Here is an 18221-nt window from a genome sequence, read left to right as displayed (position 1 = left end):
GTGTCTGCCCCAGCCCAAAGGACCAGGCAAGGGTGGAAGGGAAGTGGAATTCCGGAGGGGCAGGGTTTGGGTAGCTGGTGTGTCCTGAATGTCTCTGGCTCCCAGATGTATCTCTGGGGCTTGGGGAGTGAGATGGAGTTCTTACTGGCTACTCTGAGTGCAATGGCTCCTCTATGATGGCTGAGGATTCAGTATTTCCACAGGAACAGACCAACTATGTGTCTGCCCCAGCTAAAGCTGTTTTTTTTAATTTAAGACTATTTTTGACAATGAGACAGGTATGGCCCTGGCAGCAACCCATTATACTTCAAATAACATGATAAGCATCAAAGAATCTCCTTGTAGAGTTTGGCTCATATGTGGCAAGCTAGCAATCAGGACAAAAGTTTCTCTGGCCTCAACTGCAGGTAGCATGCTGTGCAAAGTGAACAAACAATGCAGGGAAATTGATTGGTTCATTTTGTCTATTACCTCCAGTATTTACCTGTTTAGTTTTCACCTTGATGACCAGGCTATTGGAGAGCATTAGGTATTGATGCCTCCCACCATCAATATGTGAGGGTCAATGTGTGATTTGAAAGACCACATTGATGGACTTTTTTCTTGACAAATGTTAAGTGTTCTTCCCTATCTGCTTTGATTAACTTTGGTTTGAAATCTATATTGTTATATATTAAATGTTCCTGATTGTGGATCCATTCTGTTAGTCTGTATTGGGGAATTAAATACATTGATATTAAATATATCAATGACAAATGATTCTTGTTTTCCGTTGTTGTTTGTTGTGGTGGCAGAGATCATAGTGGTGGTAGTTGTGGTGTGTCTATTCTTCCCTTGTTTTGGCTTTATTGCTTTCTAGTGTTTTCATGCATGTAGGTAACCTTCTTGGGTTGGATTTCTCTATCTAGTACAGCTGGATTTGTGGATAGATATTGTTTAAATTAGATCTTATCATGGAATTCTTATTTTCTCCATCTATGGTGATTAAAAATTTTGTTGGGTATAGTTTCTCAGCTGGTGGATCACTGGTTTCCTAGAGATTGGAGGACATCTGTCCAGGCACTCTGATTTTGAGAATCTCCATTAAGTAAAGTCAAGTCAAGTCTAATAGGTCTTCCTTTATATGTTTCTTGGTCTTTTTCCCTTGTAGTTTTTAATGTCGTCTCTATGTTCTGTCTGTTTAATGTCTGATGTTATGTGACAAGGAAACTTTCTTTTTTGGTCTAAATTATTTGGTATTCTGTAAGCTTCTTGTACCTTGACAGACATCTCCTTCTTTAGGTTAGGAAAACTTTCTTCTATGATTTTGTTGAAAATATATTCTGGGTCTTTAATTTGAGATTATTCTCCTTCTTCTATTCCTATTACTCATAGGTTTTGTTTTACCTGGATTTTTTTTACTTTATGCATATGAGTACAACACCATTGTTCTCTTTAGAAACACCAGAAGAGGGCACAAGACCCCATTACAGATGGTTGTGAGGCACCATGTGGTTGCTGGGAATTGAACTCAGGACCTCTGGAAGAGTAGTTGGTGTTCTAACCGCTGAGCCATCTCTCCAGCCCTTACCTGGATATTTTCTGTCAGTAATTTTTTAGATTAGTATTTTCAGTCACCAATCTATCAATTTGTTCTGTGTCATTAACACCAGAGATGCTCCTTTATGTCTTTTGTATTCTGTTGGTGATGCCTGCATCTGCAATTCCTGTTCACTTACCTAGGTTTCTCATTTACACAAATACCTCTGTGTTTTTTATTGCTTCAAGTTCCATTTTTAGGTATTGAACAGCTTTATTTATATCCTTCAACTGTTTGTTTTGTTTTCTAGACTGTCTTGGCTTTTCTAATAGGATTTACTCATTCTCTCTTTAAGGACCTACTTCGTCCTCATAAAGTTTATTTTAAGGCCTTTTTCTTGAGCTTTACCTGTGTTGGAATAGGCAGGCATGCTGGAGTAGTGTACCTGGGCTCTGGTGGTGACATCCTTCCCTATTGTTGGTTGTGTTTTGTGCTGGAATCTAGACGTCTGGGTTTGGAGTGATTATAGGTAGAGGCACAGATTTCTGAGTTTGTCTTTGTTAGATGTGTGTTTTGTTTCTTGGTTTCTACTTTCTCTCTGGTCTTCTGGCCAGTGTGGCCTGTGGCTGAGCAGAGTGTCTCCACCCATGTTGGGCTGGACTTCTGGTAGAGGCTGGGTTAGAATCTGGGACAGCAGGGTCAAAAGAGTGTATAAATTTTGCTCTTTAGATTTCAAACTAATCATTTGAAAAGCTCAAGTTATGAGAACTATCTTTCAGGTCTAGAGGGGAAGTGGTAGCTAAAAGGACATTGCTAGACATTGGTCAAGCAGATTCCTTCATGCCAACACAGTCTCCATATTGTGATTCCCATGGAATTACCCAGAGTCCCTTGCAAATGTTTTGAGCTCCCCCTGTGATTTGTCAATTCCATTACTTACTGGTTCACCCTGTGTTTTTGTGGGTAAATTGTGCTGTGTGTATCCTTTTATTATAACAGTTTTTGTTTTTATTGTGTTTCTATGACTTGTCCATATTGTAGCATGAGTTTATCACTTTTTATTACATAAGATTTGATTGTTTGTTGACACTAATTTTTATTTCTCTTCTCCAAAAGAAATTTTCATGAATCAGTTTTCAGGACTCTCCAAAGCATTCCCTTTTCATCTGGAGAACTTCAAGCAGGGCACAGGGAAGGCTGGTGACATTGAGATAGTGTAGTACACCTTGGCAGCTGCATGTGCCCATGCCACTGTGCATTAGATGCTAGATAGTCAGAAACTACTGTGGTCCTGCCCTGACACCCTGCAGCACCTGAGACAGCTGTGTCCTAACAATAGCTGATCAGCTGCTTTAAGTGCTGGACACAGCCTGGAATCTCACAGAGCCTCTGTCAACCAAAGTCGATGCAGCTGCCCAAGACAAGCTGCTAAAGGGAAGGATGCTGTACTAGTCAGGGTTCCATTGCTGTGAGGAAACATCATGATCAAGGAAACTCTTATTATAAAGGACAATTAACCAAGGCTGTCTTACAGTTTCAGAGATTTGGTCCATTATCATCATGGCAGGAAGCATGGCAGCATCTAGGCAAACATGGTGCTGGAGAAGCAGCTGAGAGATCTGCATCTTGATCAGGATGCAGTAAGGTGAAGCTGCCTCTTCCAAAATGGGAAGTGCTTGAGCATTAGGAGCCCTAATTTGAGTACCTTACAGTGACATATTTCTTCCAACAAGGTCACATTTATTCTATCAGGGCCCTACCTCCTTATAGTGTCACTCCCTGTGGGCCAAACATTCAAACACATGAGTCTATGGGAGGGGGGCAAACTCATTCTAACCACTCTAGACCACATTTCTTCCCCCTCCCCTGCCAATGTCCATACAGTGCTGAACTTAAACCAAGTGTAAAAGGGGGTAAGACACTGCTCCATCAGTAGACTAAATCCCTGGGTGCCTGACAGGGCTGAGTTCAGGATGTGGCCTGATGAACAGAGGACACTGTGTGATCAGAGGATGGCGGGGGGAACAGTGCCATGTTGTTGGAAAGTGATCAGAAGCCTTTAGCATTCAGAAAAAGTTCAGAACAATTTGGCTGCAGATCAAGGTGCACAGTTGACTCTGTCTTCCACCATGTGTATTCTAGCTCAGACTACACAGTGTACTTCACTGTGTTGCAAAATTGCCTGCAGATTATGGAAGGGCATGTCTTTTCAAGTGTAATTTTTGCTTAGCTATGGGTAATATCAAAATTTACATTTTATCTAAGCCACTTGTATTTATAGATTATTCTGTAACGTTCAGGTCTTTATTTAAAATGAAAGAAACATTTACACTGAAGGTAGCTCTAAGAAATATGGTGTGTGACTGACAGCAGAACCCAGGGATGATGCAGTGAGGAGGAGAAGATGGCACAGGAGGGATGAGGGCTCAGGGTTAGCCTGTCATGCACTGTAAGGGCCAATGTTTAAAGCACAGCAGCAAAACCCGAAGCTTCCAAGTGCATGCCCATGAAGGCTGCTGGAAATTTAGATGAACACAGAGAGAAGAGGATGGAGAGAGAGAGAACTGTGTAGTGAACAAAGTCCTAGACATACAATAGCTGACTCATGTTGGGACTGATTTTTATTTATGATACTGATATTCAGGGTTATTTTAAATACTGGTTATGATTTTTCATTATAATAAAACTGAAAGGTAAATCAGGCTAGGTAGAAGTTTCTGTTAGGATCCCTGACTCTTGTAGTCACATTACTCTTTAAAGTCCCAGAGGGGAGTTATCAACAAACATCCTTATCTGGCAATGCGCTGAGTCCAGCAAGGGATGACGACACTTGCCTGCTATTCCTGGGGCACTTAAGCAGCTTCTGCCTCTTGCCCAGTGTGGCCCAGACTGCAGCTACATCTGACGGTGAGTCCCCCTGACAGGAGAGTCTGCACAGCACAGGGGGGACACTAGGCAGTCTGTTCCTTCTTTACAAACTCTCCTTCATTCTTTATTCTTTACTGTCTTATTCATTTTCAGGACGAGAGAAATTTGGCCTCCGCCTCTTCATTCTTGGTTTTTTGGGACAGGGTCTCTCTGTGTAGCCCTGGCTGTCTTGCAACTCATTCTGTAGACCGGGCTGGACTCAAACACAGAGATCTACATGCCTCTGCATCCCGGTGCTAGGATTAAAGGCGTGTACTAGCACACTTAGAATCTTCCTAAAGTTTCCCTTTACTGCTTCCTTACTGAGAATTTTTTCTATGTTATGAATTAAGCAATATGTATTCCATAAAAGCACACACACACAAGTCTTGTCTTGATTATGTTGGTAATCCCCCTGCCTCAGTCTCACAAGCACTAGGATTGTAGTGGGCATCTGGCAACACACCCACCCTTATTTCTGCATTTTTACATACTCATATGACAATGCATTCATTTCCAAATTGTCTTTTGGGTGGTTTATTTAACTTCAAGTATGTGTAATTTTTCAGGGTTACAATAATGCAAAAATAATTGTCTTCATTTTACTCAAAATAAATTCATTTATTTATTTATTACTTCATTTTTCATCATATGAAGCATACAATGAGCGGTCAAAAATAAAACTATACCTTTCTGCAGAAGTAATGTTTCCCATAGAACACAGGCAGGTGCCCACTCTGTGCCTACTCACAGGGTAAGCACTCATTCTGTCAGTGGTTGTGTGAAGTGAGGTAGATGCCTGAGACCCCAAGCTTCTCCTCTGTAAAAGAAGAAAGCATGGTGAGTCCCATGGAAACACCAGGGTGGCTCAGGGATGCTGCTGGCTTGGGATGCTGCTCTGTCATCTCTCTGCCTTCACTCTTAGTAATACAAAGGGTTAACAGTGCACCAAGCTGTTCACATGACATCAATGGCACAGCATAGGTAAGGACAACAAAGCTGCTGACCCCTAACCTTCTGCAGACACCACAGTCCTTATCTCACTGCTGCCTGGGACACTGATGCCAGTGTCCACACTTAACACAGGGCTCTGACCTGCACAGCACACCTCCTGCCCCTCACCTGCCTCCTGACCTCCATTCACCCAGCAGACAGTGTTCAGGATTTCTAGGAGCCTGTGGCTCTCTCCCCAGTCTTTGTTCACTGTGTCAAAAAATGCAAGCTGTGTCATCAGGAAAACATAAGATGAACTTTAAAAGATTTAAATTTTTAATATAACTAAGTTTCCTTCACAAATACTCCTTTTTAAAATAGAAATCTATGTTGTTTCTTCCTATGGCTCATTCTATTTCCTGTCTGTATCTCTACCCGTCTCCTCCCATAGGTCTCAGATCTGTCTGGCATTTATACGAAGGCAACAGGAACCTTGACTTTCTCTGCTCCATCAGCTGCTCATGCAGTGCATCACGTTTTAAGGACTTCAGTATCTGGTTTGCTTTGGTGTTTTCATTTTTTTAGAATATTGACATAGATGTAAAATGTTCCTAAGAGTTCTGATTTCTGTCCCAACAATCCCTCCATTAAAAATATTGCTAATATCTTGAAAGCAGAGATGTCATTTCCTTCCTACTGCTTATAGTTACCAAAATGTAGTATCTACTAGTACAGAAATGATAGATAGATAGATAGATAGATAGATAGATAGATAGATAGATAGATAGATCTTTAAAAATCTCTCTTTTAAAGTACACTGAGTCTTGTCAGGAAGGCTGGGTACATTCTGCTGTCTGATGCTGCTTCTTACTCTGCTGTACCTACTGAAACCTTCAAGCTTAGTTCACATTCATGTACTATTTTCCCAGCATAGGTGGACACTGACCTTGTTCAGTGCTAGCAAGGTTAATGTGTCCCTGGATTTCTCTCAGCATCTAACACAGAGGCTGCCTGTGAGTCTGGGGTGGAGGGAACAGTGAACTGCTCTCAGGATCATCTGAGGGCTGTGCCCTCTCTGCTTCTCAGACTCCATGAGGAAGTGGCTGACAGTCCACACAGATGCTGCTGCCACAGCCTGGCCTGGCAACCAGCAGTGACTGCTAAACCCTCAGTCTCCTGCTGAAGCTTAGAGCAAATGGACATCCTGTGAGGAGGTGAACTTGGAGAAGCAGAGACCAGAAAATGTAGGACTTTCATTTAACTCTGTGTAACAAGTGTTGGATGAGGAAATATGTTACTTGTGTTGTTGTATCTATATTTTCATATGAATATATGTATGTGACTGTATAGTTACAGAGCATTTCTCTATCCAAAGATTTACAAAGCAGTTCAAATTCTATTTTAAATGGGCCATATGCAGTACTCAACTAAGATCTTGTAACACATTATTTTAAAACCACATTCTTCAATGAATGCTAAACTGGGGAGTACATGCAATACTGTACTCAGAGAAGAAGCTCTACAGTGATTAAGACTAACTTGTGTATTCATTAGCTCAGAGTAATGTGTTTGTTTACTTGTTTGCATTTCACTTACACTAGTTTTTGTTGGTTCACTTTTGTTGGTAATTCACTATTTTATTGAGAACAAGAGGTTATCTTGCAAATTTCAAAAACTTGTCAATAAGGGAGGTTATTTGTAATGAGGAAAGACCAAGATCATGATTGGTGGGAGCCCTCCTCTCAGTGGTGATGGCTCTAACCACAGACAGATGTGAATTCTTAATTTTTTAAAATCTTTATATTATAAGTAAATTATCATTTTCAAATCTGTAGGTCCAGGAATTTTCTCAGCATAGTAGCCTTGTACAGCAATCACTAACCACAAACCTTCTTGGTTGCCTAGGAGAAAACAATGGAGCTCACTACTTGGAGTAACAACTACACTGGACAGTCAGATTTCACCCTACTGGGATTCTTCAGTCAATCCAAACACCCTGCCCTGCTTGCTGTGGTCATATTTGTGGTTTTCCTCATGGCCTTGTCTGGGAATGCCCTCCTGATCCTGCTGATACTCTCTGACACTCACCTCCACACACCCATGTACTTTTTTATCAGCCAGCTGTCCCTCATGGACATGATGTACATTTCTGTCACTGTGCCCAAGATGCTCATGGACCAGGTCCTGGGGAGCCAAAAGATCTCAGCTGCTGCCTGTGGAATGCAGATGTTCCTCTATGTGACACTAGCAGGTTCAGAATTTTTCCTTCTAGCTGCCATGTCTTATGACCGATATGTGGCCATTTGCCATCCACTCCGGTATCCTGTCCTCATGAACCACAGGATGTGTCTCCTCCTGTTTTCTGTCTGTTGGCTCCTGGGATCCTTGGATGGCTTCATGTTCACCCCTGTCACCATGACCTTCCCTTTCTGTGGGTCTCGGGAGATCCATCACTTCTTCTGTGAAGTCCCTGCAGTGACAAAGCTCTCCTGCTCAGACACCTGGCTCTATGAGACCTTCATGTATGTGTGCTGTGTGCTCATGCTTCTCATCCCTGTGACAGTCATTTCAGCCTCCTATTCATCCATCCTCCTCACTGTTCTCAGGATGAACTCAGCAGAGGGCAGGAAGAAGGCCCTTGCCACCTGCTCCTCCCACATGACTGTGGTCATCCTCTTCTATGGTGCTGCTGTCTATACCTATATGCTCCCTGCCTCCCTCCACACCCCTGTGAAGGACATGGTGGTGTCTGTGTTTTACACAATACTCACCCCTCTGTTGAACCCACTAATCTATAGTCTTAGGAATAAGAATGTCACCGAGGCTATGAAGAGACTGTTAGGTGTGACCACCCTCTTCCAAGAAATAGTAAAGTAATCTGGTACGCATCTTTCTTTTCCTTGTCTCTGTGCCTCTGTTGATCCAGGTCATGCTGATGCTATTGCTGACCCATCATGTCTCATTTCATATTCATCCTTTTTGTAGGACTATTTCTCTATTCTGAAATTTTCTTCATTTCATTCATTCAGAAATCTTATTTGCATTCTCCCACTGTTACATTGTATGAAGTTGATAATGGCTGCCCAATATCATGGGACAAAAGTCTTGTCATTTGAAACTATGTCATATTGAGCAATAAATGGTCATGATGTGTTCAACTGATAAAAGATAGAGTGAGATGTAAGAAAAGTGATTAACAACATTAACCAGAGGTGATAGAGATCATTGGTATATTGAAATAATTCTGTGTACCCTCTTGATAATTAATGCAAAATTGAAATTAGGTAAAAATAAAGAGCAAGATACAGTTTTATACCTTCAGAATTATGATATAGTAAAAATAATGCTTAAAGGGAATTTAGAGCTAGATACTGCGATTGCCCCAAGGGTTTCAAATTGCCAGTGTGCCTGAATTTGCATATAAATATATCCCTCAAAATCAAACACAGCTTCTATTGAAAAACAATGAGGAATCATTCATTCTTGCCCCAAATATGAATGATCATGGCCCAGGATCCTGGACACAGGTTTCCCCCAACAACATGTTCCAAAATCTCATAAACTATTACAAAGCACAAACAAGTCGTAAGTCACAACTCAGGCCATTTTCAGCTACACTTGTGGAAACATCAGGACTGAGGTTGTAGCAAAGTGGGAAAATCTCTGCCGTGGTTCTTAGATGCTGTCTGGTAATATGGAAAGCTTTTAGTGTCAGGGAGGTGAGCATTCTGAGAAGCCAATGCACTCAAAAAGGTGTCACCTGATTGTCACAGGGATGCTGGCAGAAACCACAGTGAGCAATGAATGGACACTGTAGACAGCCCCGGGGTAAATGGCTCTATCTCTGGAATGTTCTACAGCTCCTGTTCACAGGAGTTCTCATCAGTTTGCCAAGTGCAGAATCTTTAACGTGTTTGGCTTTGTTCTCTGAGTCTCAGTGCAGTGTCCCATGATTACCAAGCATAAACCTTGGTGCATGAGGAGGCCAAGTACTGTTCTATGACCTGTGGTGAAGAAGCTCATTCCCAGGTGTCTGGATAAGCAGGGCAGCATTCATTAGGAGAGATGACTAGTACAGACATTCTGATCTGGGTCTGTTTCCTCCCACTCTCTGTATCTGACACAGCATTTACATATCACGTGTTACAGGAATGGCATACCTGAAGTTAAATTAGAGAAACAGCAGTGAGGCTGAAGAAAATAAAAACAGCAAATGTGTGAAACAGGTTTCTAAATCGACTAGAACTAGAATTGAACCTGTGTGTCTTGTCTCTGCCTGTCTGGCTAGAGTATTTTAAATAATTCAGTTTCTTATAAATTTGCTTTCTCTTTGTCAGGCTGGCTGCATAGCTGTAATTTCATATGGAATGGCTAGTTCTAATTTTAAGAAAAATTGTTCTTCAGTTTCTAAATTTCTGTAACTCTTATTTATTGGTGATATTTTGATTTGTTTTGTTGTATTGGTTTTACACCAGAGTACATTCTTGGGAACTAATACAAAATCACCTTGTAAAAGATGTCAGACAATAACATGTCAGACAACAACATCGTATCCTTTTTACTTCCTTCCTAACAGACCCCTGACTCCTTTACCAGAATTCCTCTCCCCCACTCTCCCCCACCCCATCTCTCTCTCTCTCTCTCTCTCTCGCGCGCGCTCTCTCTCCCTCCCTCCCTCCCACTCTCCCCCTCCCCGATCTCCCTCCCCCTCCCCCTCCCCCCTCTCTGTCTCCCAGATATCCCATGTCTTACCTTCTAATCCTGCCTCAGCTTTTTGGCTATCAAATTTTTATTGACAAGTGATGTTTCCACACAGTACACAAGAAATTAACGCTACAGTTCCCCCTTTGAGTCCAATAAAAAGCTTTTTCTTTAACATCTATAAACTATATACAATAATAACAATTACGAAAGCCATTAGGTAAGAAATATCTTCACAATGTCCAGTCCATATGTATTTGGCAAACTTGGAGAAAGTACTCTATCATTTATCCTATCTTGGTGAGTTCAGAGTTCTATATTTAAATCATATTCTATTTGAATTTATCAATCTATAAATATCTTTGAACTTGAAAACATTTTTTAAATCCTAAACAACTTAAGCTTAATTGTGAGACTATAACTATCTAATCTTCAACACCATCAGAGATCTTAGAAGAATAAATATTTCCTGAGTAAACAAGAAGTACAGAGCAAGCAGCTTTCAAAGCTATAGAAATGACAAAAGTTACTGGCTACCTGGATAGTCACCCAAGGTTTCTCTGTGTCATTGGAGCATCATCATCTGGCCCAGAGTATCTGATAGATATTCTATAAAGCAGGAGTATTGAAGGACTTGCTTACCCTGTCTTGGCAAAGCTCAGCAATCCACTTCCCTGCATCCTGTTTGTACTCATATTGACAGCATATTGACAGCAGTTGAGGCAAGGGCAGTTTTTTGCTCCATGGAAGCTTTGCCACATTTGAAGCAAACTCCACAAGGAGGGTCTTCGATGTTCATCATCTTCTTTGAATTAGAGTAATGGTACTGCCAGGAACAGACATGTCTCCCAATCATGAAAAGCTATAAATAAAACATCTATAAATGCCATATTCTGTAGCTCTCTGAGGTTTCTCAAAACCATCTCTAACTATAGTATATCTTTGCTTGTTTCTAGCTATCCACTATTTGCTTAACTTTGAAAACATCTACAGGAAGCTAAATAAAGCTTATTTCTCCAATAAACTAAATTAGTACATACCATGACTACAAGTTTGATTGATTGACTACAAACTTGTATTTTTTCATTATCCTAAACAGTTTATAATAGTAGCTTTCAAGAACTAGAACTTCACTTTACATTTTTAAATGAGTTGCACAGGTACAATACCTAAAAGAAAGTTGAAACATATACAATATATTGTAGCAAAACATATTTGTAATTTTGTATCAATGCACAAAATCCATACCAAATGTGAACTATTTGGCTTGTTGTTGATTTCTAGTCTAAAAGTAGATTCAACAATCTACTCTTTTATTCTATCATTTCTATAACTCCCCCTTTTTCATTTCATCCCTTCTCCCCACATTTCCCCTAACAGTAGATAATAAAGAAAGATGAATGGAAGAAAGAAAAATAAAGATAGACAGAAATACTTGAATCTAACCTCCTTTACTTTGTTTCCTTCCTAACCAAGAGCATCAACAACTTTTAACTAAGTCCCCTAAGATGATGTCAATCATCCACCACACACTAAACAACCCAAAACCACCTACCCCATTTTTGGAAATGGGGCATTGTACTCTTAAAATTGCTTTCTGCTGTCTGAGGGTGATGTTCTTTTGGGGGCCCAAGAAAATTGGGATGTTGGCCAAGTCCTAAAAGAACTAACTGCATCACTTGCTATCCAGTCTCTATGTGATGGTAAAGTACAGTGCTCAATTGAAATTCTTAGGGGAACAATTTGTGATACTGAACTAGCTAGCTAGCTGTATTGACATTGCCCTTGATGAAGATTCTTGGGGAAACAGCATTTGAGGCAGTTTGCAGGATAGGATCACTTGAGCTACTTGTCTTGTTTTCTTTGGTATCTGGTAACTCTGCAAACATATAAATTTTCAAAGGTAATATTGTAGGTACATTTCTGCATTATGTATGGGACATGCAGTGTGCACAAATCAGCTAAAGATGATTCTTTGCTCTATGTTTGAGCAGGAAAAAGACATGAAACTGTGTAAGTCCATTTGGACTGTATGTTCAAACTGTAATATAAATTTCCATTCGTGCCTTATGAAAGGCTGGCATGCTAAGTTTTGAGGGCTCTGTAGCCAACTAGATTTATTGGCTATACAGAGACCCTTGCATGTCTCAGCGCTGTTCCCATGTAGAGAGATCAGCATATACTTTACCTGTTTTGTTCTTCTTGGTTTCTTCCTGCATGTTTGCTGCCAAGATTTTCAGAAGGTCTCCCTGCTCAAATATAATCTTTATTAATTTTGATGGAATACATAGTTTCTTTCTCCTATTGAAACAAGGGCAAAACCTCTTCCACAACACATTTCTCTCCTTCCATTCTGAAGTTAAGGCATTTACAAGCTGATCTAATCCATCAGTCCTTTCAAAAAGCCAGTGTATTTCAGTGACTGTCTTGTTGACGTTTAAAATTATTAAAGCCAATAAGGCAATAAGGCAATCTCTATCTTTGGGAGATCCCTTCTTTTCTATGACCATTTCCTGTAAAGTGTAGTTAGATCTTTTTACATTTGATTGACCTGTAGGATTGTAAAATATAACTGTAAGATGTTCTATGCCATAATGTCTAAAAAATTGTTGAGTTCTAATGAATACATATTCTGAAGCATTATCAGCTTCAATGTCTAAAGGCATCTCCAAGATAACCATCACCTCCAAAAAATGTGCAATATCAGAATCATACTTTTCAGAGTTCAAGGCAGAAACCCCTTGGAATTCTGAGCATACATCAACAGTATGATGTATTAACACATGTACATATTTTAAATTTTTCAAACTCTAAAAAATGAAACATGTAAGCTATTGTATGACATTGCTCTAAGGTGACTACATTAAACAGAATCTGTATCCTTAATTCAGCATACAGACCTTCTTCCTTGACAATATCAGGGCTTCTAGTCTGATTGTGTTGGTTTATAGCTGAAGCCTCTTCCTTTAGCATTTCTATGGACTGCCATTCTGTAACTTCATCACAAGGTGGTGCCATAGGCTCCAGATTGGATCCCTCTGAAGATCCTTCATTCTGAGTCAGGATTTTCCAATCTCTTGTTCTATTGCCTCTGTTCTAGTATTTAATTTTTCAGTCTTTTCCTCTAAGTTTGCTTTATTCTGATCTCTCATTAAAAGGATATATAAATTTCAATACTTAATGTACATATGATTTTTATGCTGATAATTGTAACAAAATTATATGGGACCCAGATGCATGGTGTCATTGAGTTTTACATTTTTTAAATACGGAAAGTATTTTTTCTTATTTCTAACTTTGTCCTTAAGGAGTTCCCAAGTGTCTTTTCAAGTCTTTTGACTATTCAGCTTTTCCCATTGTTTCTACATGTCTGGAGCAGGCTTCTGCCAAGTCTCTCTGCTACTCAGCTAGCAAGCCAAGCAGGCTGCTGACCCGTGACTCCGCCCCCCTCTGGCCAGTCCCTCCCTCTGCCCAACTCTAGCCGGTTGCAGATTTTCACCAACATGTAGTTCCAGGCCCACATGCCCTGTCACATTGGCTGGGCCTGTCTCCAACCTCTGCTCATTCTCAGAAGGTGGTTTCAAGCCATAGTATGCCACTGCCTGTTGTGGCTCCCGGTTATTGCAGGCGTTTTCCACAGGCAAATGGGCCCAGGCTGCTCCGTCTCACTACCATGCCTGGGAAATGCACTAAAACTTCATCCCGAGAAACCGAGGCACCAACACCATGCCAACTAAGTTAACTAATGGTCCTCCTCTTAAAAGACTCCTGCCTCTGACATGCACTAAGGCTTTTGGTTCACTCTCTCTTGAAGGGATTTAGTCTTCCCCCACACCCCGTGCCCACCCTCCACACCACCACCCCACTCCACCCCACCGTTAGGAAATCTGCTTTCAGCTCTAGGAAGTGCTTGTTCCCTGCCTTTCCACCCAGGGCTTTTTCTCAGACTCAGATTCTAAGAGCCCCTTACGTTTTACACCATTTGTAGCTGAGGGCTTTTCCATTTGTGCCCCAATTACCGAATAACAACTCAGAGGCTTATATTTTATTAATAAATGCCTAGGACTTAAGCTAGGCTTGTTCTCCAACTAGCTCCAACTTAATCGACCTGTTTAAACTATTCTGTCTGCCACATGGCCGGTTATCTCTCCTTAGTTTCCTATGGTATGTCAGGCTTCCTCAGCATCTTGGATGCCAGGGGGCCATCCCTGGCACTTTTTTCTTGGTTCGGTCTTGAAGGCAAGCCTACATAGAAGAGCATTGGCAGGAGTAAGACTTGGTCTTAAGAGATATTTAGGGTTGCTCTATAATAATCAAACATTTACCTATCTTAAGTCTAAGTCACTTTGCTTCTGTAACTGACCTGACTGACTGAGTTGCTCTGAGACCAGAAGCTGCAGTCTTAGCACCTCATAGTAAAACAGAAGGGGATTAAGTAACGCAGCCTTTGTTCTATCTCTGCAGGAAATCTTATAATTTTGGTTGTGAGCCTAGTCTTTAGGCTGAGCTATCTCTCCAGCCCTCTGTAGGATATATATATATATATATATATATATATATATATATATATATATATATAATTTATAATTCAGATGTTATCCCATTACCCCATTTCCTCCCTCAGAAACCCCCTATCCCATCCCCCTCCTCCTGCTTCTATGAGGGTGTACCCCAACCTACCCACCCACTCCCGACTCCTTGTCCTTGAATTCCCCCCCCCACTGGGGCATCCAGCCTTCACAGGACCAAGGACTTCCTCTGACAAGGCCATCCTCCACTACATATACAGCTGGAGCCATGGATCCCTCCATGTGTGTTTCCAGGCTGGTGGTTTAGACTCTGGAAGCTCTGATTGGTTGGTATTGTTGCTCTCCCCATGGGGCCGCAAACCCCTTCAGCTCCTTCAGTCTTCTCTCTAACTCTTCCATTGGGAACCCCATGATCAGGTGATCAGTTCAATGGTTACCTGTGAGCATCATAGCATCTGCCTCTGTATATGTTAGGCTCTGGCAGAACCTCTTAGGAGACAGCTATACCAGACTTCTGTCAGCATGCACTTCCTGGTATCCACAACAGCGTCTGCCCGTGGTGACTGCCCATGGACGGATCCCCAGGTGGGGCAGTATCCCCACCCCCCCTCCTTCAGTCTCTGCTCAACACTTTGTCTCCATATTTGCTCCCATGAGTATTTTGTTACTCCTTCTAAGAAGGACTGAAGCACCCACACTTTGGTCTTTCTTCTTCATGAGCTTCATGTGGTCTGTGAGTTGAATCTTGGGTATTGTGAGCTTTGGGGCTAATATCCACTTATCAGTGAGTACATACCATATATATTCTTTTGTGATTGGGTTACTTCACTCAGAACATTTTCTAGTTCCATTCATTTCCCTAAGAATTTCATGAATTCATTGTTTTTAATAGCTGGGTAGTACTCCATTGTGTAATGTACCACATTTTCTGTTTCCACTCCTCTGTTGAAGGACATCTGGGTTCTTTCCAGTTTCTGGCTATTATAAATAAGGCTGCTATGAACATAGTGGAGCATGTGTCCTTGTTATATGTTTTGACTATATGCCCAGGAATGGTATAGGAATTCTTATCTCTAACTCCCAGCCAACTAATTGAAGCCATAGGAAGAAAAAGGGACACGTTGAAAAGTGGCTCTAGCTTTTATTTCTAAGTTCTAAAGTTTCCTATGAAAGTTCTCTAAGAATAAGGGGAAAGGGCCTGTCTCTGCTCTCTGTCCTCAGCACTTAAACATCTTTTAGAATACATGATCACATGGTAAAAAGTTCCCCACAAGTTTATGCATAAATTCAAATCATAAATTGAATAAGAAGTTTACAACAGAGAATGATTACATGCATATCCCTTAGGAGTAATTATCTGGCTAAACATTCATCACCTGTCTCAGCTCCACAGGTTCATGGAGAGTTAAAAACCATAAATTTTTGTGACTAAGTTATTACTGAAGTTTTGTATAGATAAACCCAGTCAATATTTTATTTTCTGTCCTGGCACCTGTAGTAAATTCTTAGTTCACATTTTATGACCCTTAATGGTTTTACAACATCTTGAAATGTGCTATAAATTATAAATACCTGCTTGCTATCTCGGAAGCAGTTAACTCATGACACTAAAGACTGACAGAGTTCTCATGGCAGTTCTGATTATCAGAGAGGACTTAATAGCAGTCCTATTATAAAAGAGCTTAATAATTATTAATATAATTTTAGGAATTCTTGTATAATCATCATTAAGAATTAAGAAGTCATCTATTTTTCTATGTAGCACCACTACAAAACAGCACCTCTCCATTGCTCTGCAGAAATCTGCTCAAAAGAGTGGGCTAATATGTAGTGATATATATATATATATCACTACATATGATATATATAGTATATATATATTACATATTAATATATACCACTACATATTATCTACATATTATATATTAATATCATATATATATTATATATATATATATAAACAGGGAGAGCATATTAATGGCAGGAATCTTTCCTAAAATGAAATTCTCCTCAGGCTTACCTAATGCAGCAAATCCATCATGGATTTTAATCCATGGCATAACCATCTCAGGAAGATCACCTGCTAGTTTTTAGCTTCTCCTTGATGGGGCCTGGCCTCCTTCTTCTTCTCCTCCTCCTCCTCCTCCTCCTCCTCCTCCTCCTCTTACTACTTCTTCTTCTTCTTCTTCTCTCTCTCTCTCTCTCTCTCTCTCTCTCTCTCACACACACACACACACACACACACACACACATCCCACCTGCTAATCCTGTCTCAATTTATTTGCCATTAGTTTTTATTGACAGGTGATGCTTTCACACAGTACACAAGAGATTATCCCTATACCATATGGAATTTAGTATTGTCCTTTAGAGGTCTGAAAAAAATTGTATTAGAATTTTTTGGGGTATTGCTTTGAATCTGTAGATTGCTTTTAGCAGTATGGCTATTTTCACTATGTTAATCCTACTCATCCATAAGCATATGAGATCTTTCCAACTTCTGATACCATCTTCAGTTTCTTCCTTTCAGGGCTTGAAGTTTTTATCATACAAATCTTTGACTTGCTTGGTTAGAGTTATTTATGGCTATTGTGAAGGGTGTTGTTTCCCTGATTTTTTTTCTGAGCCTGTTTGTTGTTTATATATAGAAGGGCTACTAATTTTTTTTAGTTAATCTTGTATCCAGGCACTTCACAGAAGATATTTATCAGCTGTAGGAGTTCCTTGGTAGAATTGTTAGGATCACTTATGTATACTATCATATCAAATATCATATGCAAATAGTGATAATTTGACTTCTTGTTTTCCAATTTGTATCCCCTTGATCGCCTTTAGCTGTCTTATTGCTCTAACTAGAACATCAATTACTGTATTAAATATATATGGAGAGAAGGGACAGCCTTGTCTTGTTCCAGATTTTAGTGGAATTGCCAAGAGTTTCTCTCCATTTAATATGATGTTAGCTATAGGCTTGCTGCAAATTGCCTTTATTTTGTTGATATATGTCCCTTTTATCCCTAATTTTTCCAATACTGTTATCATAAAAGGGGTGTTAGATTTTTGTCAAAAACTTTTCTGGGATCTAATAAGATGTTCATGTGGGTTTATTTTTCTTTATTTGATGTCTATTTGATGGATTACATTGACTGATTTTCTAATGTTGAACCATTTCAGTGTCTCTGGGATGAAGCTTACTTGATCATGATGGGTGATCTTTGTGATGTGTTCTGGGATTCAGTTTGTGAGAATTTTATTGAGTATTTTTGCATCTATGTTCATAAGGGAAATTGATCAGTAATTCTCTTTTTTTGTTGAATCTTTGTGTGGTTTGTGTATTGGGGTGATTGAGGACTCATAAATTTGTTTCTCCTATTTCTGTTTGGTGAAACAATTTGAAGAGTATTGGTGTTAGCTCTTCTTTGAAAGTCTTGTAGAATTCAGTGCTAAAACTATCTGGCCGTGCATAGACATTGTTGTTGTTGTTGTTGTTGTTGTTGTTGTTGTTGTTGTTGTTAACTTCCAAAGACTGCCTCTATTTCCTTGGAGGTTATAGATCTATTTATATTGATGATCTAATTTTGGTCAGTGGTATCGTTCAAGAAAATTATCCATTTCTTTTAGATTTTCAATTT

At 40.1% G+C, this 18221-nt stretch overlaps 1 protein-coding gene across 1 annotated transcript; it reads left to right on the top strand.

The window, feature by feature from the left end:
* Positions 1-7270: 7270 nt before the first annotated feature.
* LOC114630506 (olfactory receptor 2T4-like) lies at positions 7271-8321 on the top strand. Its single transcript, XM_028778742.1, has one exon. The coding sequence runs from the start codon at positions 7274-7276 to the stop codon at positions 8234-8236; it is 963 nt and encodes a 320-aa protein (XP_028634575.1). The 5' UTR covers positions 7271-7273; the 3' UTR covers positions 8237-8321.
* The last annotated feature ends 9900 nt before the right edge of the window (positions 8322-18221 follow it).

This window comes from Grammomys surdaster, unplaced genomic scaffold, assembly GCF_004785775.1.
Source record: "Grammomys surdaster isolate TR1022 unplaced genomic scaffold, NIH_TR_1.0 340, whole genome shotgun sequence".
Taxonomy (NCBI): Eukaryota; Metazoa; Chordata; class Mammalia; order Rodentia; family Muridae; genus Grammomys; species Grammomys surdaster.
Note: the sequence above shows the minus strand (reverse complement) of the source record. Positions and strands in the feature narration are given on the sequence as shown.